The sequence below is a fragment of the Nerophis ophidion genome, linkage group LG20 (genome assembly GCF_033978795.1).
Source record: "Nerophis ophidion isolate RoL-2023_Sa linkage group LG20, RoL_Noph_v1.0, whole genome shotgun sequence".
NCBI lineage: Eukaryota > Metazoa > Chordata > Actinopteri > Syngnathiformes > Syngnathidae > Nerophis > Nerophis ophidion.
Genome location: NC_084630.1, coordinates 44287490 through 44312527, shown reverse-complemented (window position 1 = coordinate 44312527; position 25038 = coordinate 44287490). Strand labels below are relative to the sequence as shown.

The window sequence follows — 25038 nt, the reverse complement described above, 5'->3', positions numbered from 1 at the left end:
CTTCCCCTTCCTGCTGAAATACATAAACCACGGGTGTCCAACGCGAGGCTCAAGGGTCATTTGCGGACAACGGCTCGTTTTATGTATGGGTCCGTGTCACAGTAAAAATTGAGAACTTTGTTAGAACTTAAACTTAGACTTAGACAAACGTTATTGATCCACAAGGGAAATTGTTCCATACAGTAGCTCAGTTACAAAGGATGGAAAGGGTCAGGATGGAAAGGATAATGCACACAAGGGCACAAAAAGAGGGCGAAAACAAAAGGTATAAAGTAGACTAAAAATGTACCAAAGTAGCAATAAAAAACATTTGTATTATTTACATATTATAATACAGTATATAATATATACTGACATATTATATCAGTATATTAAATTATTATATAATATATACAAGTGGAGGAGTTCAGGTACCTAGGAGTCTTGTTCACGAGTGAGGGAAGAGTGGATCGTGAGATCGACAGGCGGATCGGTGCGGCGTCTTCAGTAATGCGGACGTTGTATCGATCCGTTATGGTGAAGAAGGAGCTGAGCCGGAAGGCAAAGCTCTCAATTTACCGGTCGATCTACGTTCCCATCCTCACCTATGGTCATGAGCTTTGGGTCATGACCGAAAGGATAAGATCACGGGTACAAGCGGCCCAAATGAGTTTCCAGGTCTCTCCCTTAGAGATAGGGTGAGAAGCTCTGCCATCCGGGAGGAACTCAAAGTAAAGCCGCTGCTCCACCACATGGAGAGGAGCCAGATGAGGTGGTTCGGGCATCTGGTCAGGATGCCACCCGAACGCCTCCTTAGGGATGTGTTTAGGGCACGTCCAACCGGTAGGAGGCCACGGGGAAGACCCAGGACAGGTTGGGAAGACTATGTCTCCCGGCTGGCCTGGGAACGCCTCGGGATCCCCCGGGAAGAGCTAGACGAAGTGGCTGGGGAGAGGGAAGTCTGGGCTTCCCTGCTTAGGCTGCTGCCCCCGCGACCCGACCTCGTATAAGCGGAAGATGATGGATGGATATACAATATATAACAAATCCCAAATACCATATACAATATTACAGTAGCATGGGCAGCACGGTGAAACAGGGGTTAGTGCGTCTGCCTCACAATACTGAGTAGTCCTGAGTTCAATCCCAGGCTCGGGATCTTTCTGTGTGGAGTTTGCATGTTCTCCCCGTGACTGCGTGGGTTCCCTCCGGGTACTCCGGCTTCCTCCCACCTCCAAAAAAACATGCACCTGGGGATAGGTTGATTGGCAACACTAGTGTGTGAATGTGAGTGTGAATGTTGTCTATCTGTGTTGGCCCTGTGATGACTTGTCCAGGGTGTACATCGCCTTCCGCCAGATTGTAGCTGAGATAGGCACCAGCGCCCCCCGCGACTCCAAAGGGAATAAGCGGTAGAAAATGGATGGATGGAATATAACCGTATATGTAACAGCTTTGGGGTGCCTTGCATGGCAGCTCCTGCCATCAGCGTGTGAATGTGTGTGTGTGAATGGGTGAATGTGGAATAAGTGTCAAAGCGCTTTGGGTACCTTGAAGGTAGAAAAGTGCTATACAAGTATAATCCACATAATCCAATGTTTGTATGTTTTAATGGAAAAATGCTGACAATAAAGATACAGTTCGTTGTTCCTCGCCATGTTGCCCTTCCAATATTTCAAATTTTGGGGGATTTTTTTTAAAGCCTATTGTACTTTTTGGGTTTTAAATAAAGCATTTGACCCTGCGATGAGGTGGCGATTTGTCCAGGGTGTACCCCGCCTTTTGCCCGATTGTTGCCCAGATAGGCTCCAGAATAAGCGGTAGAAAATGGTTGGATTTTCAAGCATAAAATGGCTTAACAAACTAAAATGATCAATACTACTTTAGTGTTGGCCAAACCAATCAAAGTGTACTGTTAAGTATCGTGGCCACTGATTGGCTCAGCCTCAGCCAGCATTACTATATTGGATTAAAAGTGTGTTATTTCCTACCAGAGGGCTCTCATAATGTTAAGAATATTATTTTTTAAGGGTTTTAATGCTCTAGATATGAAAATATTTGATTTATAATTATAGAGTCCTACTTTGCGGAAAATAATTTATCTTGGTCATGTTCATAACCAATTATGGAGTGACGACTGTATTTTGAAAAAGATATATAGTGGGAAAACTGGAACAAAAAGGCATTGTGTATCAAGCACAGAAACACCGATCCATGCGTGCATTTTCTATACTGCTTAGGGTCATGGGTAAACTGGGGCCTATGCCATATCATTTCGGGAGAGAGGCGGGGTACACCCTGGAGTGGTCACCAGTCCATTGCAGAACTAACAACAAAGCAGAGATGAGTCTTTAAATATATGTAGCATAGGCAGTTATGCAAAGTACCAAACCCAAAACGGGTGAAGTTGGCACGTTGTGTGAATCGTAAATAAAAACAGAATACAATGATTTACCAATCCTTTTGAACTTATATTCAATTGAATAGACTGCAAAGACAAGATACTTAATGTTCAAACTGGAAAAAAAAATATTTGCAAATTCTAGCTCATTTGAAATTTGATGCCTGCAATATGTTTGAAAAAAGCTGGCACAAGTGGCAAAATAGACTGAGAAAGTTGAGGAATGCTCAGCAAACACTTTTTTTGGAACATCTCACAGGTGAACAGGCTAATTGGGAACAGGTGGGTGCCATGATTGGGTATAAAAGCAACAAAGAAGGATGGAGCGAGGGTCACCACTTTGTGAACAAATGCGTGAGCAAATTGTCCAACAGTTTCTCAACAAGCTACTGTAAGTAAATTTAGGGATTTCACCATCTACGGTCCGTAATATCATCAAAAGGCTCAGAGAATCTGGAGAAGTCACTGTACGCATGTGGCAAGGCCCATGAGCTTCGACCCCTCAGGCGGTACTGCATCAAAAAGTGACATCAGTTTGTAAAGGATATCACCATATGGGCTCAGGAACACTTCAGAAAACCACTGCCAGTAACTACAGTTTGTTGCTACATCTGTAAGTGCAAGTTAAAACTCTGTTATGCAAAGCGAAAGCCATTTATCAACAACACCCAGAAACGCTGCCGGCTTCGCTGGGCCCGAAGAAAGATGGACTGATGCAAAGTGTAAAAGTGTTCTGTTGTCTGACAAGTCCACACGTCAAATTGTTTTTGGAAACTGTGGACGTCATGTCCTCTGGACACAAGAGGAAAAGAACCATCCAGACAGGCGCAACGTTCAAAAGCCAGCATCTGTGATGGTAAGGGGGTTTATAAGTGCCCACGGTATGGGTAAATTACACATTTGTGAAGGCACCATTAATGCTGAAAGGTACATACAGGTTTTGGAGCAACATATGTTGCCATCCAAGCAACATTATCATGGACGCCCCTGCTTATTTCAGCAAGACAATGCCAAGCCACGTGTTACAACAGCGTGGCTTCCTAATAAAAGAGTGTGGGTACTAGACTGACCTGCCTGTAGTCCAGACCTGTCTCCCGTTGAAAATGTGTGGCGCACTATGAAGCCTAAAATACCACAATGGAGACTCCAGACTGTTGATCAACTTCAGCTGTACATCAAGCAAGAATGTGGGGCGGTATAGCTCGGTTGGTAGAGTGGCCGTGCCAGCGACTGAAGGGTTCCAGGTTCGATCCCCGCTTCTGCCATCCTAGTCACTGCTGTTGTGTCCTTGGGCAAGACACTTTCTCCCAGTGTCACCAACACTGGTTTAAATGTAACTTAGATATTTGGTTTTGTCATAATGGGGGGGTCGCAGCTTGCTGCGAGATTTGTTCTTCTGCGATGCAAACGGATTACACTGTTGAAGGTAAATACATGATTTTCATCTTAACTCAAAAGCTACAGACAAAAAGCGCTCACAGTGGAGGCACAAAACTTAACGCAGGGAACAAAACTAATACTTTAACATAAACTATGAACATAAAACAAACAACACTTACTGTGACATGAGCAAAGCAGCATAAACAATGAACATCAGGATGAACTCTGGCATGGACAGAGCAAAAACAAGAGTGATGTCGCCAGGCAGACTAACTGAAAATGACAGCCTTAAATAGTCTCCCCTGATTAAGACAGGTGTGTGAATCCAAACAAATGAGGCAGGTGAAACTAATGGGTCGCCATGGTGACAAAACAAGGGCGTGAAAAAAGGGGAACTAATGGAGTCTTGAGGTAACAGAACATAACTAAATAAAATATGATCGCAGGACATGACAGGTTTCACTGTGTAAAAGCGCTTTGAGTCACTAGAGAAAAGCGCTATCCATCCATCCATTTTCTACCGCTTATTCCCTTTTTTGGGTGTCGCGGGGGGGGGGCGCTGGCGCCTATCTCAGCTACAATCGGGCGGAAGGCGGTGTACACCCTGGACAAGTCGCCACCTCATCGCAGGGCCTCACTTCACTTCAAGAATGGGAAATAGTTCCACCTAAAAATCTTCAAAAATTGGTCTCCTCAGTTCCCAAACATTTGCTGAGTGTTGTTAAAGGCCTACTGAAATGAGATTTTCATATTCAAACGGGGATAGCAGGTCCATTCTATGTGTCATACTTGATCATCTTGCGATATTGCCATATTTTTGCTGAAAGGATTTAGTAGAGAACATAGACGATAAAGTTTGCAACTTTTGGTCGCTAATAAAAAAGCCTTGCCTGTACCGGAAGTAGCAGACGATGTGCGTGTGACATCACCGGTGTGAGGGCTCCTCATATCCTGACATTGTTTATAATCATAGCCTCAAGCAGCAAGAGCTATTCGGACCGAGAAAGCGACGATTTCCCCATTAATTTGAGCGAGGATGAACGATTTGTCAAGGATAAGGAAAGTTAGAGTGAAGCACAAAATAAAAAAAGAAAAAAAAAAGCGACGGCTCCGGGCGGCGGAAGTGTGAGTGTTTCAGATGTAATCAGACACATTTACTAGGATAATTCTGGAAGTTCCCTTATCTGCTTATTGTTCTAATAGTGTTTTAGTGAGATTGTAAAGTCATACCTCAAAGTCGAATGGCTGCGGTGAACGCCAGTGTCTTTGATGGAAGCCATGGAGGAGCCAAGCCCACAGCTGCCTTTTTTGACAGCTGCTGCAGGAGGAGGTCCAGTAATCCACTGATGTCCCCGGTAAGAGCCGACTTAATATCACATTTTTTCTATCCAAAAACATGCTGGTTGACGTAGAGAAACATGTTTGCTTGACCGCTCTGTGTTAAAGCTTCACAACAAACAAAGAAACACCGGCTGTGTTTCTGTGCTAAAGGCAGCTGCAATCCACCACTTTCCACCAACAGCATTGTTTTTTTATAGTCTCCATTATTAATTGAACAAATTGCAAAAGATTCAGCAACACAGATGTAAAAAATGACTATGTAATTATGCGATGAAAAGAGATGCCTTTAGCCGTAAGTGGTGCTGGGCTAATATGTCCGCTACAACCCGAGACGTCATTCCGACGTTTTCAACAAGAAACACCGCGGGAAATTTAAAATTGCAATTTAGTAAACTAAAAAGGCCGTATTGGCATGTGTTGCAATGTTAATATTTCATCATTGATGTATAAACTATCAGACTGTGCTGGGTTCCAGTAGGCCTTTAAAAGGAAAGGCCATGTAACACAGTGGTAAAAATGCCCCCGTGACAACTTTTTTGCAATGTGTTGTTGCCAATAAATTCTAAGTTAATGATTATTTGAAAAAATAAAATCAGTTCCTGGGCTTCACGGTGGCAGAGGGGTTAGTGCGTCTGCCTCACAATACGAAGTTCCTGCAGTCCTGGGTTCAAATCCAGGGTCGGGATCTTTCTGTGTGGAGTTTGCATGTTCTCCCCGTGACTGCGTGGGTTCCCTCCGGGTACTCCGGCTTCCTCCCACTTCCAAAGACATGCACCTGGGGATAGGTTGATTGGCAACACTAAATGGTCCCTAGTGTGTGAATGTGAGTGTGAATGTTGTCTGTCTATCTGTGTTGGCCCTGTGATGAGGTGGCGACTTGTCCAGGGTGTACCCCGCCTTCCGCCCGATTGTAGCTGAGGTAGGCGCCAGCGCCCCCGCGACCCCGAAAGGGAATAAGCGGTAGAAAATGGATGGATGGATGGAAAATCAGTTACTGGGCTTCACGGTGGCAGAGGGGTTAGTGCGTCTGCCTCACAATACGAAGGTCCTGCAGTCCTGGGTTCAAATCCAGGCTCGGGATCTTTCTGTGTGGAGTTTGCATGTTCTCCCCGTGAATGCGTGGGTTCCCTCCGGGTACTCCGGCTTCCTCCCACCTCCAAAGACATGCACCTGGGGATAGGTTGATTGGCAACACTAAATGGTCCCTAGTGTGTGAATGTTGTCTGTCTATCTGTGTTGGCCCTGCGATGAGGTGGCGACTTGTCCAGGGTGTACCCCGCCTTCCGCCCAATTGTAGCTGAGATAGGCGCCAGCGCCCCCCCGCGACCCCGAAAGGGAATAAGCGGTAGAAAATGGATGGATGGATGGATGGAAAATCAGTTCCTCAGTTCGAACATTAATTACCTCGTCGTTGCAGTTGAAAAGGATTTGCAAATCATTGTATTCTGTTTTTATTTACGAACGACACCACGTGCCATGTGCTACCTTTTTTTTTTGTTTTTACTCTGCGTTCACATGCAGCATGGCCAATTCTGCAAAGTAGATGAGTAAATGTAATTGATGACTCCTCATAAAGATGACTTGTTTGCTGTTAAACAGTGTTTTTTATTGGCTACCACGCATGCAGTTTCCTGCCATCAAATATTTGGCTGAACAAATGAGGTCATGTTAAACACCTTCACATCAGGAGACAGAAGATTGGGAAGACAGGCCAAAATGTGGGAGCGTGCACGGGCACATCTGTGGGCGCGCGGCCCACTGGGAGATGAGTCAGAGGCCATTATCTAGCAGGTGTTCGTCTCAAGAGACGTGCCTTTCTTGACAGACCTCAGACTTTTGTTTACATCGGCCCTTTAATAACACACATTGTGTTTTGTTTAGGAGTCGACGGAAACAAATGGAAGGGTTTGCAAGGCAGCGTATTGTCATTTGGAAGTCAAGTGACACGCCATTGTAGCGAGGACACCTTGACCTCCCCCAAGGCTTACACAGGATGCCAGATAGTGGTAGACTCCAGCTGTGCTGATCACGACTTGGGGAAAACAGACAAGAGGACAAAGCCCAAGCTATTTGTAAATAATAGTTTTTTATTGGAAGTTGTGTGTTGTACTACGCTCCAGTTCTGCATGTGGCAGTAAAACGCTTAACAAAAAAGCGGTGGAACCGTCATTAAACTGACGGAGAAGAACGAGATGTTGGCTCAATGTTTGACATTTTTACGTTCATTTATTTTAATTCACACTCTTTTGGCAAGTTCTGTTCACGCATTATGTCCTCTACATTTCAAAAAGACACAAAAAAGTATACTCTAGCCTTTGAGTGTTTCAGAGTTGGACATGTGTTTTACTGAGGTGGCTAACTATGATGCGTGCAGTTTATCAAAGCAACAAACAAACAATCGGAAAATCCCCGTTACTGAGGAGGCCGATTGTATTGTACCATATGTCCCGGCAAGAAATCTGCGTTCAAAGGACTCCGGCTTGTTAGTGATTCCCAAAGCCCAAAAAAAGTCTGCGGGCTGTAGAGCGTTTTCCGTTCGGGCTCCAGTACTCTGGAATGCCCTCCCGGTAACAGTTCGAGATGCCACCTCAGTAGAAGCATTTAAGTCTCACCTTAAAACTCATTTGTATACTCTAGCCTTTAAATAGACTCCCTTTTTAGACCAGTTGATCTGCTGTTTCTTTTCTTTTTCTTCTATGTCCCACTCTCCCCTGTGGAGGGGGTCCGGTCCGATCCGGTGGCCATGTACTGCTTGCCTGTGTATCGGCTGGGGACATCTCTGCGCTGCTGATCCGCCTCGACATCTCTGCGCTGCTGATCCGCCTCCGCTTGGGATGGTTTCCTGCTGGCTCCGCTGTGAACGGGACTCTCGCTGCTGAGTTGGACCCGCTTTGGACTGGACTCTCGCGACTATGTTGGATCCATTGTGGATTGAACTTTCACAGTATCATGTTAGACCCGCTCGACATCCATTGCTTTCCTCCTCTCTAAGGTTCTCATAATCATTATTGTCACAGACGTCCCACTGGGTGTGAGTTTTCCTTGCCCTTATGTGGGCCTACCGAGGATGTCGTGGTGGTTTGTGCAGCCCTTTGAGACACTAGTGATTTAGGGCTATATAAGTAAACATTGATTGATTGATTGACTCTCTGTTTAGACCATTTCGTTTCTTTTTCTCCTCTGTCCCACTGGAGGGGGTCCGGTCCGGCGGCCATGGATGAGGTGCTGGCTGTCCTGAGTCGGGACCCAGGATGGACCGCTCGTCCGGAGCCTGGACCCAGGATGGACCGCTCGCCTGTGTATCGGCTGGGGACATATCTGCGCTGCTGATCCGCCTCCGCTTGGGATGGTTTCCTGCTGGCTCCACTGTGGACGGGACTCTCTCTGCTGTGTTGGATCTACTTTGGACTGGACTCTCACGGTTGCGTTGGATCCACTATGGATTGAACTTTCACAGTATCATGTTAGACCCGCTCGACGTCCATTGCTTTCGGTTTCCCTAGAGGGGGCGGGGGGTTGCCCACATATGGGGTCCTCTCCAAGGTTTCTCATAGTTATCATTGTCACCGACGTCCCACTGGGTGTGAGTTTTCCTTGCCCTTATGTGGGCCTACCGAGGATGTCGTTGTGGTTTGTGTTGTAGTTTGTGCAGCCCTTTGAGACACTAGTGACTTAGGCCTATATAAGTAATCATTGATTGATTGATTGATTGATTGAAGTTGGCACTTTGTGTAAACCGTAAAGAAAAACAACATACAATGATTTGCAAATCCTTTCCAACCTTGATTCAATTGAATGGACTGCAAAGACAAGATACGTAACGTTTGAACTGGAAAACTTAATTTTTTTGCAAATATTAGCTCATTTGGAGTTTGATCCCTGCGACATGTTTCAAAAAAGCTGGCACACGTGGCAAAAAAGACTGAGCAAGTTGAGGAATGCTCACCAAACACTTATTTGGAACATCCCACAGGTGAACAGACTTATTGGGAACAGGTGGGTGCCATGATTGGGTATTAAAACCAGCTCGCATGAAATGCTCAGTCATTCACAAACAAGGATGATGCGGGGGTCACCACTTTGTGAACAAATGCGTGACAAAATTTTCCAACAGTTTAAGAACAACATTTCTCAACAAGCTATTGCAAGGAATAGTTCAGAGAATCTGGAAAAATCACTGCACATAAGCGATGATATTACGAACCTTCGATTCCTCAGGTGGTAATGCATCAAAAAGCAGTGTGTAAAGGATATCACCGCATGGGCTCAAGAACACTTCAGAAAACCACTCTCAGTAATTACAGTCTGTCACTACATCTGTAAGTGCAAGTTAAAACTGTACTATGCAAAGTGAAAGCCATTTATCAACAACACCCAGAAACACCGCCGGCTTCGCTGGGCTCGAGCTCATCTGTGTCACGCCCATGGAATCACGTTATGTTTTGGTCATCTTATGTTTTGTTTTTTGGACACTCAGTTCCTGTTTTGCACTTCCTGGTTTGTGTTGCTACCATGACAACTCATTAATTTTCACCTGGCCCCCTGTCCTCAGCCCTCACACCTGTTTGTTGATTTTCATAGTCTATTATTTAAGCCACAGTTACCAGGTAGTCGGCCTGGCAACTTCCCACATATCCCTCAACTCCTTCATGCCATACCATGCTGTTTGTTTTGTCCACGCCACGTAAGTTTCGTTATTCATGTCATAGTGCAAGTGTTTTTGTTCATGTTTATAGTTTGTAACCTTTGTACTGGTCTTTTGTTTTGTTTTTCATTAGCCAAGTTTGTTCTCCGCCATTGTGCGCGCCCTTTGTTTGCCTTTTGTTTAGTTTACTAGATTGTTTAATAAAAATGTACTCCCATTCACGTCTGGCTCGTGCAAATTTCCCTTTGCGTTGGAAAACAAACTATCTCCAAGTCATAGTCCAAGTCCTGACAATCTGAGATGGACTGATGCAAAGTGGAAAAGTGTTCTGTGGTCTGACGAGTCCACAATTCAAATAGTTTTTGGAAACTGGGGACATCATGTCCTTTGGACCAAAGAGGAAAATAACCATCCACATTGTTATAGGCGCAAAATTCAAATGCCAGCTTCTGTGATGGTATGGGGGTGTATTAGTGCCCAAGGCATGGGTAACTTACACATCTGTGAGGGCACCATTTATACTGAAAGGTCCATACAGGTTTTGGAACAACATATGCTGCCATCTAAGCGCCGTCTTTTTCATGGACGCCCCTGTTTATTTCAGCAAGACAATACCAATCCATGTGTTATAACAGCGAGGCTTCCTCATAAAAGAGTGCGGGTACTGGACTGGCCTGCCTGTAGTCCAGACCTGTTTCCCATTGAAAATGTGTGGCGCGTTATGAAGCCTAAGATACGACAACAGAGACTGTTGAACAACTTAAGCTCTACATCAAGCAAAAATGGGAAATAATTCCACCTGAAATGCTTCAAAAATTGGTCTCCTCAGTTCCCAAACGTTTACTGAGTGTTGTTAAAAGGAAAGGCCATGTAACACAGTGGTAAAACTGCCCCTGTGCCAACTTTTTCTAATTCTAAGTTAATGATTTTTTACCCCCCAAAAATTAAGTTTCTCAGTTGGAACATTACATATCTTGTCTCTGCAGTCTATTCAATTGAATATAAGTTGAAAAGGATTTGCAAGTCATTGTATTCTGTTTTTATCTTCGAATTACACAACGTGCCAACTTTACTGGTTTTGTCAAATCGAGGTGTGTCATTGGTGTCGTGCGCTTTGTTTGGCAGAGCTGCTGCGATAATTACGTCCTGACTACAATGACAATAATGCGTTTGTACAAATCTTTGTTCCTGCGGCTCACAATCTAAAATAAATACATAAAAGGGTGTATAATCCAGGTTAGTACATCCATGCTTTTGTTTTGAAACTATTTTTGCACTGAAGAGCAAGTCAGATGTGCACAATTGAATGCTGTGTAACTAGACAGTGGTCATGTTGTGAGTTTTTGATTAAGAAGTTCAACCGGAAGATTTCTGTGAAATCAATCAATCAATCAATCAATGTTTACTTATATAGCCCTAAATCACTAGTGTCTCAAAGGGCTGCACAAACCACTACGACATCCTCAGTAGGCCCACATGAGAACATATGAGAACATGATACTGTGAAAGTTCAATCCACAATGGATCCAACACAGTCGCGAGAGTCCAGTCCAAAGCGGATCCAACACAGCTGCGAGAGTCCCGTTCACAGCGGAGCCAGCAGGAAACCATCCCAAGCGGAGGCTGACCAGCAGCGCAGAGATGTCCCCAGCCGATACACAGGCGAGCAGTACATGGCCACCGGATCGGACCGGACTCCCTCCACAAAGGAGAGTGGGACATAGAAGAAAAAGAAGAGAAACGGCAAATCAACTGGTCTAAAAAGGGAGTCTATTTAAAGGCTAGAGTATACAAATGAGTTTTAAGGTGAGACTTAAATGCTTCTACTGAGGTGGCATCTTGAACTGTTACCGGGAGGGCATTCCAGAGTACTGGAGCCCGAACGGAAAACGCTCTATAGCCCGCAGACTTTTTTTGGGCTTTGGGAATCACTAATAAGCCGGAGTCCTTTGAACGCAAATTTCTTGCCGGGACATATGGTACAATACAATCGGCAAGATAGGATGGAGCTAGACCGTGTAGTATTTTATACGTAAGTAGTAAAACCTTAAAGTCACATCTTAAGTGCACAGGAAGCCAGTGCAGGTGAGCCAGTACAGGTATATATGTATGTATATATGTATATAAAGGTATATACAGTATAGGTATATATGTATGTATATATGTATATAAAGGTATATACAGTATAGGTATATATGTATGTATATATGTATATAAAGGTATATACAGTATAGGTATATATGTATGTATATATGTATATAAAGGTATATACAGTATAGGTATATATGTATGTATATATGTATATAAAGGTATATACAGTATAGGTATATATGTATGTATATATGTATATAAAGGTATATACAGTACAGGCGTAATGTGATCAAACTTTCTTGTTCTTGTCAAAAGTCTAGCAGCCGCATTTTGTACCAACTGTAATCTTTTAATGCTAGACATTAATCAAAACCAACTCTTTTTTTTACCTATTAGTACCTGTTTTTGTGTGTTCAGAATCTGCAGAAGTCCAGAAAATGTGAAATCAAACTATGGTGGCGTTGCAGAGATATTCATAAAACAATCTTGCCTTCCTTCATACTTCCCCTGAACGAGCCGTTTGGAATTTGCACAACTTCTGACGTTTTCCCAAGATGTAAACTCAGTGGATATCTCAATAAATGGTAACGATTTACCCATAGAGCTTTGCGCGTGTTCGCCACTGTAGTCCGAAGTTGAAGTCAATAAGCTCCTTCTTTTTCTCTGTCCTCTTGTTGTGGAGCAGACTGGCTCGTACATGCACATGCCTCCTCCGCTGCTGCCATTTCTAATACAGAGTGGCGTATAGTTCTAACTTATATCTGCCAGTAGACTCCATATAGAAGCGCTAAAAACTACAACATGGATGACGGGGAGAAGACGCTGTCAAAGTGGAGCCCCGTAAATAAGACCACAAAACGGCCCGTCCTAAAGAGGCTTTAAGATGGCCTGTAAAACATAATCAATGCAACATTTTGACCAAAGAAGCACAATTACATGTTACAAAACCCAAATCCAGTGTAGTTGCCACGTTGTGTAATAAGTAAATAAAAACAGAATACAATGATTTGCAAATTATGTTCAATTTATCTTAAATTGAATAGACTGCAAAAACAAGATAATTAATGTTTGAATAGAGAAACTTTTTTTTGTTGTTGAAAATAATCATTAACTTAGAATTTAATGGCAGAAACACATTGCAAAAAAGTTGGCACAGGGCCACAGGTGAGCTCGGGCCCAGCGAAGCTAGCAGCATTTCTGGGTGTTGTTGATAAAAGGCTTTTGCTTTGCATAACAGAGTTTTAACTTGCACTTACAGATGTAGCGACGAACTGTAGTTACTGACAGTGATTTTCTGAAGTGTTCCTGAGCCCATGTGGTGATATCCTTTACACTCTGATAGCACTTTTTGATGCAGTACCGCCTGAGGGATCGAAGGTCCGTAATATCATTGATTACGTGCAGTGATTTCTCCAGATTCTCTGAACCTTTTGAAGATATTACGGACCGTGGCTGGTGAAATCCCTGAATTCCTTGCAATAGCTCTTTGAGAAATGTTGTTCTTAAACCGTTCGACATTGGTTTACAAAGTGGTGACCCTCGCCCTATCCTTGTTCTGAATGACTGAGGAATTTATGGAAGCTGCTTTTATACCCAATCACGGCACCCACCTGTTCCCAAATAGCCTGCTCACAAATAGGTGTTTGATGAGCATTCTTCAACTTTCTCAGTCTTTTTTGCCACTTGCGCCAGCTTTTTAGAAACATGTTGCAGACATCAAATTTCAAATGAGTTAATTTTTGCAAAAAATAACGTTTAACAGTTTGAACATGAACAGTCTTGTCTTTGCAGTCTATTCAATTGAATACAGGTTGAAAATGATTTGCAAATCATTGTATTTGTTTTTTTATTTACGATTGACACAATGTGCAATTAGAGGGGCTGTCACGCCAAATGTCTCCCGGGGGGAAGACATTTGGCGTGATGGCTCCTCACATCCTCACATTGTTTTTAATAGGAGCCTCCAACAAAAAGAGCTATTCGGACCGAGAAAACGACAATTTCCCCATTAATTTGAGTGAGGATGAAAGATCTGTGTTTGAGGATATTGATAGCGACGGACTAGAAAAAAAAACGCGATTGCATTGGGACGGATTCAGATGTTTTTAGACACATTTACTAGGATAATTCTGGGAAATCCCTTATCTTTCTATTGGGTTACTAGTGTTTTAGTGAGTTTAATAGTACCTGATAGTCGGAGGTGTGTCTCCACGGGTGTGTTGACGCGCAGTGTCTCGGGGAAGTCGACGGCAGCCTTACGGGTGGCACAAGCTCAGCTTTTCTCCGGTAAGAAGCAACTTTTTACCAATCAATCAATCAATGTTTACTTATATAGCCCTAAATCACTAGTGTCTCAAAGGGCTGCACAAACCACTACGACATCCTCGGTAGGCCCACATAAGGGCAAGGAAAACTCACACCCAATTTTACCACAATTTTCTCACCGAAACCTGCTGGTTGACATTCGGTCGGGATCCATGTTCGCTGTGATCCATAGTAAAGTTTCACCTCCGTGAATTTTAAACAGGGAATCACCGTGTGTTTGTGTGGCTAAAGGCTAAAGCTTCCCAACTCCATCTTTCTACTGTGACTTCTTCAATATTAATTGAACAAATTGCAAAGGATTCAGCAACACAGATCTCCAAAATACTGTGTAATAATGCGGTTAAAGCAGACGACTTTTAGCTGTGTGTGTGCGCAGCCCGTGATGTCATCATTACGCGACGTTTTCAAGAAAAAACTCCCGGGAAATTTAAAATTGCAATTTAGTAAACTAAAGCGGCCGTATTGGCATGTGTTGCAATGTTAATATTTCATCATTGATATATAAACTATCAGACTGCGTGGTGGCTAGTAGTGGCTTTCAGTCGGCCTTTAACCGAACGCACTGAACATATAAGTCAATTGTCACCACGACTTATATTGTGCTTCATGCATCTTTGAAGCTGTCTCGCCCAGTTATTTACACACCCTCACCTCAAGTCTCCCCTGCCTGAGGCCAAGGGAGGCCAGCCTCCCATATCCCAGCAGGCTGGAGGCACGCCAGAAGGGGATTGGCTTCCCGCTTGTGTCAGGGAGGAACCAGCGGGACAGGATATCCAAATAAGGGCTATCCCGAATCACTTTGGATCCATGACTCAGCAGCAGGCTGTATTGACAGATAGGAGTAAGGAGAGCAATTAATACATCGAAAAATCTAGGAACCTGGTAAAATATTCTCTTTATTTTAGATTGACCTTTTTTTAATTACTCGCCTGAGGCAAAAAAAAAAAAGGGGCTCGCCGTGTTTACAGCGGTGGTTCCTGGCAACGTGCGTCATTACACGTTTTGACATCCTGGAGGCGGAGCTACACGGACCCCGGCGACCAATCAGCGCCTGGGATCATGGGTGCTCTTCCGAGCCTATAAAAAGAAAGCAAGCGCCGGGCAGCTTTTTACTAGCCAGCACAAAACAGGCACGATCGGACAGAATTAAGACAATAAAAGCTCAGCGACACGCGAGTGGAATGAAAACAGCCGAGTTAGTTACCGGACTCCGCTTTGATTCCAACTAAAGGTACAAATCGACGACTTGGTATAGTAGAGTTCCACTATTTTGGAAGTTTTGCTGTTTTGATTTCTCCTAAACACAGCGGGACTTGCTGTGAAAAGTCGGGACACTTTCACCAACTAATTGTCTGATTTGAAACGCAAATATGTCCGCACTAATGGAACAGCCTTTTTATGACGACTCCTTTCTCTCTGCTTATGGCCATCCAGGAGCAGCGCTGCCGGACTACAAGTTGCTCAAGCAGAACATGAACTTGAACTTCTCCGATCCTTACCGGAGCTCCAACTTCAAGTCTCAGCAGCACCTGCGCGCCGACGCCGGGTTCTACTGCGCGGCGGCGGCGGCAGCGGCGGACTCCTCCGGCTCTCTCAAGCTCGCTTCCCCCGATTTGGAGCGACTGATCATCCAGAACAGCAACGGGCTCGTCACCACCACGCCGACGCCCAGCCAGTACGTGTACAACCGGGGCATCACCGAGGAGCAGGAGGGCTTCGCCGAGGGCTTCGTGAAGGCGCTGGACGACCTGCACAAGATGAACCAGATGGCACCGCCGAACGTGTCCATCGGAACCGGGGGCGTCGCCTGCGCGGCCCCCGGCTCCGTGTTCGGGGCGTCCATGCAGCCGGAACCGCTGGAGTACACCAACTTAAGCAGCTGCTCCACCAACCCCGGCTTGTCGTCGGCGGTCAGCTACCCGTCCACTACCATCAGCTACCTGCCGCACCACCCGGTGTACCAGCACCACCAGCACCACCAGCACCACCACCAGCACCACCAGCAGCTCCCCGCGGCCTCGGCGCACGCCTTCCACGCCGGGCTCCACGCCCCGCGCTTCGGCGGCCTGAAAGAGGAGCCCCAGACGGTCCCGGACATGCAGAGCAGCGACAACAGCTCCCCGCCCATGTCCCCCATCGACCTGGAGAACCAGGAGCGCATCAAGGCGGAGCGCAAGCGGCTCAGGAACCGCCTGGCGGCGTCCAAGTGTCGGCGGCGCAAGCTGGAGCGCATCGCGCGTCTGGAGGACCGAGTGAAAGTACTGAAGACGGACAACGCCGGCCTGTCCAACACGGCGGTGCTGCTGCGGGAGCAGGTGGCGCAACTGAAACAGAAAGTGATGACGCACGTGAGCAGCGGCTGTCACCTCATGTTGGCTCCCAAAGTCAAGTCTTACTGAGGACGACAACACTGGACTGGAACTGCACTGACGGCGCAAAGAACTGGGATTGTTAAGGCTGAAGTACAAGAAAAACAAAAAAATACTTTTGGGGCATTTTTGGAACTTGAACTGTTTACATTTTGTACATTGTCATGTAACTTATTTCTGTTTGTCAGGTTGAGCCTGGCATTTTTTTTTTTGTATTTGTACAGTATATATATATATTTAAGTAAAAGAAAAGTTATAATTAAGAAATGTGTTTTTTTTTTCTTTTCACACTGCCCGGGTTTGCCGCTTTATCATCATCCCTGTCAGCAGTTAAAAGTTTCTTGACATTCAAAACAGCAGATTGCATTCTTTCCTATTGACGTACGAGCACTCCTTATAAGGTGCGCTTCTCACAAACGTCACAACGCCTAATAGATTTCCGGGAACTCCCTCCTACAATGCTGGTCAGAGTGCACGTGTGTGTGTGTGTGTATCTTCTTATATTTCTACCCATCTCGAGACATCAAAAAGGAAAAGTACCTTCCATGTGAGGACCGGTGAGCGAGTTAGAACCAAAATCATGGTTCCAAAATGTAAAACCATTGCATCTCGTAGAGATCCAAATACTTAAGTCTGTGAACATTGTTCCAAAGTCTTGATATGTTTTTTGTTGATAGAATGTTCATGTGGTTAGAGCAGGGGTCGGGAACCTTTTTGGCTGAGAGAGCCATACAAGCCAAATATTTTAAAAAGTATTTCCATGAGAGCCATATATAATATTTTTTTACACTGAATACAACTAAATGCGAGCATTTTTAAGTAAGACCAACATTTAGAGTATAATAAGTCTCTTTTTCTTTTTAATAACATTGTTATTCTGAAACTATCCATCCATCCATTTTCTACCGCTTATTCCCTTTCGGGGTCGCGGGGGGCGCTGGCGCCTATCTCAGCTACAATCGGGCGGAAGGCAGGGTACACCCTGGACAAGTCGCCACCTCATCACAGGGCCAACACAGATAGACAACATTCACACTCACATTCACACACTAGGGCCAATTTAACCAACAATAAATAAAATCATTCTTACCGTTAATACAACTTCTTGAACAGGTGCGGTAGGAACAGGATGGATGGATTAAAATGCATGAGAATGTTTTATATTTTGAACGTTATTTTTGACACGGTGATTACCAGCGGAATTATTCATTACTTATCGTGTTAAGCAATGTCAGCTAAGATTTACCTGAGAGCCAGGTGCAGTCATCAAAAGAGCCACATCTGGCTCTAGAGCCATAGGTTCCCTACCCCTGGGTTAGAGTGTCCGCCATGAGATTAGTATTGATTGATTGATACTTTTATTAGTAGATTGCACAGTACAGTACATATTCCGTACAATTGACCACTAAATGGTAACACCCCAATAAGTTTTTCAACTTGTTTAAGTCGGGGTCCACGTTAATCAATTCATGGTACAAATATATACTATCAGCATAATACAGTCATCACACAAGTTAATCATCATAGTATATACATTGAATTATTTACATTATTTACAATCCGGGACTTTGGTTGATATCAGTACTTCAGTCATCAACAATTGCATCAACAGAGAAATGTGGACATTGAAACAGTGTAGGTCTTATTTAGTAGGATATGTACAGCCAGCAGAGAACATAGTGAGTTCACATAGCATAAGAACAAGTACAATATATACATTAGAAGTACATTTGATTATTATTTAGTGATTCCTAGAGCTCAAAAAAAGACTGCGGGCTATAGAGCGTTTTCCGTTCGGGCTCCAGTACTCTGGAATGCCCTCCCGGTAACAGTTCGAGATGCTACCTCAGTAGAAGCATTTAAGTCTCACCTTAAAACTCATCTGTATACTCTAGCCTTTAAATAGACCTCCTTTTTAGACCAGTTGATCTGCCGCTTCTTTTCTTTCTCCTATGTCCCCCCCTCCCTTGTGGAGGGGGTCCGGTCCGATAACCATGGATGAAGTACTGGCTGTCCAGAGTCGAGACCCAGGATGGACCGCTCGTCGGGACCCAGGATGGACCGCTCGCCTGTATCGGTTGGGGACATCTCTACGCTGCTGATCCGCTTGAGATGGTTTCCTGTGGACGGGACTCTCGCGGCTGTGTTGGAGCCACTATGGATTGAACTTTCACAGTATCATGTTAGACCCGCTCGACATCCATTGCTTTCGGTCCCCTAGAGGGGGGGGGGTTGCCCACATCTGAGGTCCTCTCCAAGGTTTCTCATAGTCAGCATTGTCACTGGCGTCCCACTGGATGTGAATTCTCCCTGCCCACTGGGTGTGAGTTTTCCTTGCCCTTTTGTGGGTTCTTCCGAGGATGTTGTAGTCGTAATGATTTGTGCAGTCCTTTGAGACATTTGTGATTTGGGGCTATATAAATAAACATTGATTGATTGATTGATTGATTTACATTAGGTTGTTTATAATCCGGGGAGATGGGATGTGAATGGAGGAGGGTTTTAGTAAAGTGTTGAAGTTGCCTGGAGGTGTTGTTTTAGAGCGCTTTTGAAGGAATATAGAGATGCACTTACTTTTATACCTGTTGGGAGTGCAGTAGGCGTGGTAGGTCATGAGTTCAAACTAAAGACTGTATACAAAAAATGGGACCCGTTAAAGGGGAACATTATCAGCAGACCTATGTAAGCGTCAATATATACCTTGATGGTGCAGAAAAAAAGACCACATGTTTTTTTAACCGATTTCCGAACTCTAAAAGGGTGAATTTGGCGATTTAAACGCCTTTCAATTGTTCGCCTGTCGGAGCGATGACCTTTCACCCGTGACGTCACGTTGGGAAGCAATCCACCATTTTCTCTCACACATTACACACACAAGTCAAATCAGCTCTGTTATTTTCTGTTTTTTTCGACTGTTTTCCGTACCTTGGAGACATCATGTCTCATCGCTGTGTTGTCGGAGGTTGTAACAACACGATCAGGGACGGATTCAAGTTGTCTTACGTGGAGTGTGCATCAATTAGCACGGCATGCTAATCGATACTAACATGGCAGAAATTGCAAGAATGTGTGGATATCTTGCGACACTCAAAGCAGATGCATTTCCAACGATAAAGTCAACGAAATCACAGAGGTGAGTTTTGTTGATGTTATTGACTTATGTGCTAATCAGACATATTTGGTCACGGCATGACAGCCAGCTAATGGATGCTAACATGCTATTTAGGCTAGCTGTATGTACATTTGTAGCTATATTTGCATCCAGCCTTTCCCTCCACCACCATTTAATGCCAAACAAACACATACCAATCGACGGATTCAAGTTGCACCAGTGGTCAAAAGATGTGAAAGTCCCTCGTTTGTTCTGCACATTTTACCGACGATAGCGATGCTACGACACAGATGTGTGGATATCCTGCGACACTCAAAGTAGTTGCATTTCCAACAATGAAGTCAACGAAATCACAAAGGTGAGTTTTGTTAATGTTATTGACTTGTGTGCTAATCAGACATATTTGGTCACGGCATGACAGCCAGCTAATGGATGCTAACATGCTATTTAGGCTAGCTGTATGTACATTTGTAGCTATATTTGCATCCAGCCTTTCACTCCACCCCCATTTAATGCCAAACAAACACTTACCAATCGACAGATTTAAGTTGGTCCAGTGGTCAAAAGATGCAATCGTTGGTTAGAAGGCGATCGCCGAATAGCTTCAGTTTTTTCTTCAATTTCGTTTTCGCTATCTGCCTCCACACTCCAACCATCCGTTTCAATACATGCGTAATCTGTTGAATCACATAAGCCGCCGAAATCCGAGTCTGAATCCGAGCTACTATGCTATACCTTTCTGTGCTACCTGCCATGTTTGTTTGTATTGGCATCACTAGGTGACGTCACAGGAAAACGGACGGTGGATTTACAGATAGCGAAAATTAGGCACTTTAAAGACTTTTTTCGGGATATTCCATGATGGGTAAAATTTTGAAAAAAACTTTGAAAAATAAAATAAGCCACTCGGAACTGATTTTTATTGGCTTTAAACCTTCTGTAATTGTAACAATGTTCCCCTTTAAGGGTTGGAATTGAGGGTTAAATCACAAAAAAAATGATTTCCAGGGCGCGGGCACTGATGCTGCTTACTGCTCCCCTCACCTCCCAGGAGGTGATCAAGAGTGATGGGTCAAATGCAGAGAATAATTTCACCACACCTAGTGTGTGTGTGTGTGACAATCATTGCTACTTTAATTTTAATACAAAAGTAAATATTGACAAGTGCAAAAGCAGGAGTATATGATAAAACAAGACGGCAGCTAAAGACTTCCCTATTCGTCCTCGAAAAACACTCGCCAGGTGAACAGCTGATTTTACGACTTCCAGCGCTGACGTAAGACATCCCGCGTCCCATATGTGACCATAGGAAAAAATACACTACATTATCAATCAATCAATCAATGTTTACTTATATAGCCCTAAATAACTAGTGTCTCAAAGGGCTGCACAGACCACTACGACATCCTCGGTAGGCCCACATAAGGGCAAGGAAAACTCACACCCAGTGGGACGTCGGTGACAATAATGACTATGAGAACCTTGGAGAGGAGGAAAGCAATGGATGTCGAGCGGATCTAACATGATACTGTGAAAGTTCAATCCACAATGGATCCAACACAGTCGCAAGAGTCCAGTCCAAAGCGGATCCAACACAGCAGCGAGAGTCCCGTTCACAGCGGAGCCAGCAGGAAACCATCCCAAGCGGAGGCTGATCAGCAGCGCAGAGATGTCCCCAGCCGATACACAGGCGAGCAGTACATGGCCACCGGATCGGACCGGACCCCCTCCACAAGGGAGAGTGGGACATAGAAGAAAAAGAAAAGAAACGGCAGATCAACTGGTCTAAAAAGGGAGTCTATTTAAAGGCTAGAGTATACAAATTAGTTTTAAGGTGAGACTTAAATGCTTCTACTGAGGTGGCATCTCGAACTGTTACCGGGAGGGCATTCCAGAGTACTGGAGCCCGAAATGAAAACGCTCTATAGCCCGCAGACTTTTTTTGGGCTTTGGGAATCACTAATAAGCCGGAGTCCTTTGAACGCAGATTTCTTGCCGGGACATATGGTACAATACAATCGGCAAGATAGGATGGAGCTAGACCGTGTAGTATTTTATACGTAAGTAGTAAAACCTTAAAGTCACATCTTAAGTGCACAGGAAGCCAGTGCAGGTGAGCCAGTATAGGTATATATGTATGTATATATGTATATAAAGGTATATACAGTATAGGTATATATGCATGTATATATGTATATACAGTATAGGTATATATGTATGTATATATGTATATAAAGGTATATACAGTATAGGTATATATGTATGTATATATGTATATAAAGGTATATACAGTACAGGTATATATGTATGTATATATGTATATAAAGGTATATACAGTACAGGTATATATGTATGTATATATGTATATAAAGGTATATACAGTATAGGTATATATGTATGTATATATGTATATAAAGGTATATACAGTATAAGTATATATGTATGTATATATGTATATAAAGGTATATACAGTACAGGCGTAATGTGATCAAACTTTCTTGTTCTTGTCAAAAGTCTAGCAGCCGCATTTTGTACCAACTGTAATCTTTTAATGCTAGACATGGGGAGACCCGGAAATAATACGTTACAGTAATCGAGGCGAGACGTAACAAACGCATGGATAATGATCTCAGCGTCTTTAGTGGACAGAATGGAGCGAATTTTAGCGATATTGCGGAGATGAAAGAAGGCCGTTTTAGTAACGCTTTTAATGTGTGCCTCAAAGGAGAGAGTTGGGTCGAAGATAATACCCAGATTCTTTACCGTGTCGCCTTGTTTAATTGTTTGGTTGTCAAATGTTAGAGTTGTATTATTAAATAGAGTTCGGTGTCTAGCAGGACCGATAATCAGCATTTCCGTTTTTTTGGCGTTGAGTTGCAAAAAGTTAGCGGACATCCATTGTTTAATTTCATTAAGACCACTCAGACTATAGTGGCCATTAACAGTTAGCTTAAACAGCTGGGTTGCCCAAAGTGCGGCACCGGGGTCATCTGTGGTCCGTGACTCGTTTGTCATCGGCCTTAAGCACATTACAAAAAACAAAAAAGTACAGATCTCATTTTTAGCCCTGGTGGGGAAATCTATCAAAGTTATGATTGTGTGTGGATTTTACAAGTGATCCCCTAACATATGTCATAGGTGTGTGTAAGATATTAAGATGCACCCATTTTGGTCAAAATTAATACAAATAAATAAATATGTATAGAGTCACACTGTAATAACTTGAAGTAAATTATGAAGATTAAAAACCAATTACAAACAAAAAACAATGAACTAAAAGCTTACCTTTTTTATATTTGCATAGTATGTATATATTATTGTTGTAAATACAAATAATATAATGTCTAGAAAGGGAGGTCCTAAAGAGGTATGCATTTTTTGGAGGTCTCAAGAAGGTAACAAATACAAGAATGTGTGTGTGTGTGTGTGTGTGTGTGTGCGTGTGTGTGTGTGTGTGTGTGTGTGTGTGTCAATGAGCGATGGGAATTCCCCAATTCTCCCAAACGGTAAACATAAAAGTTCCAGTGAAGCAAGTTGATTGTTGTCAACAGAAACTGGGTTAGGAATTTACTGAAATAAGTGTGACAAGATGTGAATTAATAAGTGGGTGTCAAAGTGTCAAAAAAAAAAAAATAGTTTGAGACCATCCAATAGTCAAAGTGTCTGAACAAGTCAAGACCAGCATAGATAAGAAGTTATGTATTTAAAATAAAAATAAAAAACACTTGCAAAGCATATCGTTAGTATCATTTTCCTCAAAATTGTATCCATCCATTTTAACGCTTATCCCTTTCAGGAGATGGGGGCTGCTGGAGCCTATCTCAGCAACATTTGGGCGGATGGCGGGGTAAACCCTGGACAAGTCGCTACCTCATCGCAGGGCCTACAGAGATAGACAGACAACATTCACATTCGCACACTCGAGTCAATTTAATGTTGCCAATCAACATATCACTTTATGAATTATTAAGCTGTATTTTCAGAATATATCATGATTATATTATGTTCAGTGGCCTTGTGGTCACAGTGTCCGCCCTGAGATCAGTAGGTCGTTAGTTCAAACCCCGGCCGAGTCATACCAAAGACTACAAAAATGGAACCCATTAGGCCATTACAACTCATCAAAGTATTGGAATTGGGGGTTAAATCACCAAAATGATTGAACGCTCACCTCCCAAGGGGTGGAACAAGGGGATGGGTCAAATGTAGAGGGTCATTTCACTACACCTTGTGTGTGACTATCAGTGCTACTTTAACTCTTAATTTCCCCTCGGGGATGAATAAAGTATGTCTGATTCTGATTTAACACTTTAGGTCGGGGATGGGCAAACAATGGCCCGTTGGTCTTTTGAATCTGGCCCGCCAAATAGAACCAAATTGAGCCAAGATCTGTTTTGAGAATTGCCACAACAAAACTGATACTAGACTTTGAGACACCGGCAAAAAAAGGGAGACCAAGAACACTGCGACCATTGAAAGAATGTGTTTACCCTGTAATACCATTTTTCTGTTTCTTTGAGGTCCGATAGGATATTGTTGAAAAAATAGATGTTTGGCAAGTCTACTTAGTTCCAACAGATATATGCTTTGAAATGCATCCGTCAAATTTCAAAAGTCAATGTGGGCCCTGAGCCCCAAAAAAGTTGACCCTGCTTTAAGGTCAACTTCAGCCTGGTTTTACAATGAATTGATCAACGTGTACACCAACTTAAACAAGTTGAACGGAATATGTACTGAACTGTGCAATCTACTACTAATATTTTTAATCAATCAATTGAAAAGATTTCTATTGTATTTCCATTCTAAGACATACTCATTAATCAGTCTTTTATTAGTATGCTGCCTTTCCAAGTGTAAACCTATCGTGCCAAACAGGATTAAATAAACTCTACAGTTTTCAGACATGTTGACTGCACAAACAGGTGATGTACTTCAAAGTAACTTTGCTAAAAAATAAATTACATTTTTGGCAGGAAGGTTGATCAAGTTGTGTTGTTTGGACTCAGGGCCCGAATGTTAAACAAGTGGCACCATCTAGTGGTGACCAAACGGTATGACATTAAAAGCACCACAAAGTGCTTCAGATTGTAATGGGACCTTTCGCTTATCCGAATTCCATCCATCCATCCATTTTCTACCGCTTATTCCCTTTCGGGGTCGCGGGGGGCGCTGGCGCCTATCTCAGCTACAATCGGGCGGAAGGCGGGGTACACCCTGGACAAGTCGCCACCTCATCGCAGGGCCAACACAGATAGACAGACAACATTCACACACTAGGGCCAATTTAGTGTTGCCAATCAACCTATCCCCAGGTGCATGTCTTTGGAAGTGGGAGGAAGCCGGAGTACCCGGAATTATAAATGTTAAATAGATTCTTATACTAAACAATACCAAA

The 25038-nt window shown here is 43.5% G+C and overlaps 1 protein-coding gene and 1 long non-coding RNA gene across 3 annotated transcripts in view; both read left to right on the top strand.

The window, feature by feature from the left end:
* Positions 1–25038, top strand: part of LOC133539194 (uncharacterized) — a 127673-nt gene that overhangs the window by 66858 nt on the left and 35777 nt on the right. The gene's annotated exons all lie outside the window — the stretch shown is intronic.
* Positions 15235–16798, top strand: junba (JunB proto-oncogene, AP-1 transcription factor subunit a). 2 transcript variants are annotated; one of them, XM_061881337.1, is made up of 2 exons: positions 15235–15393; positions 15597–16798. In XM_061881337.1, the coding sequence occupies exon 2, from the start codon at positions 15635–15637 to the stop codon at positions 16559–16561; it is 927 nt and encodes a 308-aa protein (XP_061737321.1). In that variant the 5' UTR covers positions 15235–15393; positions 15597–15634; the 3' UTR covers positions 16562–16798. The 2 variants fall into 2 exon arrangements, with proteins under 2 accessions (XP_061737321.1, XP_061737320.1); XM_061881336.1 differs by having other exon boundaries at positions 15252–16798.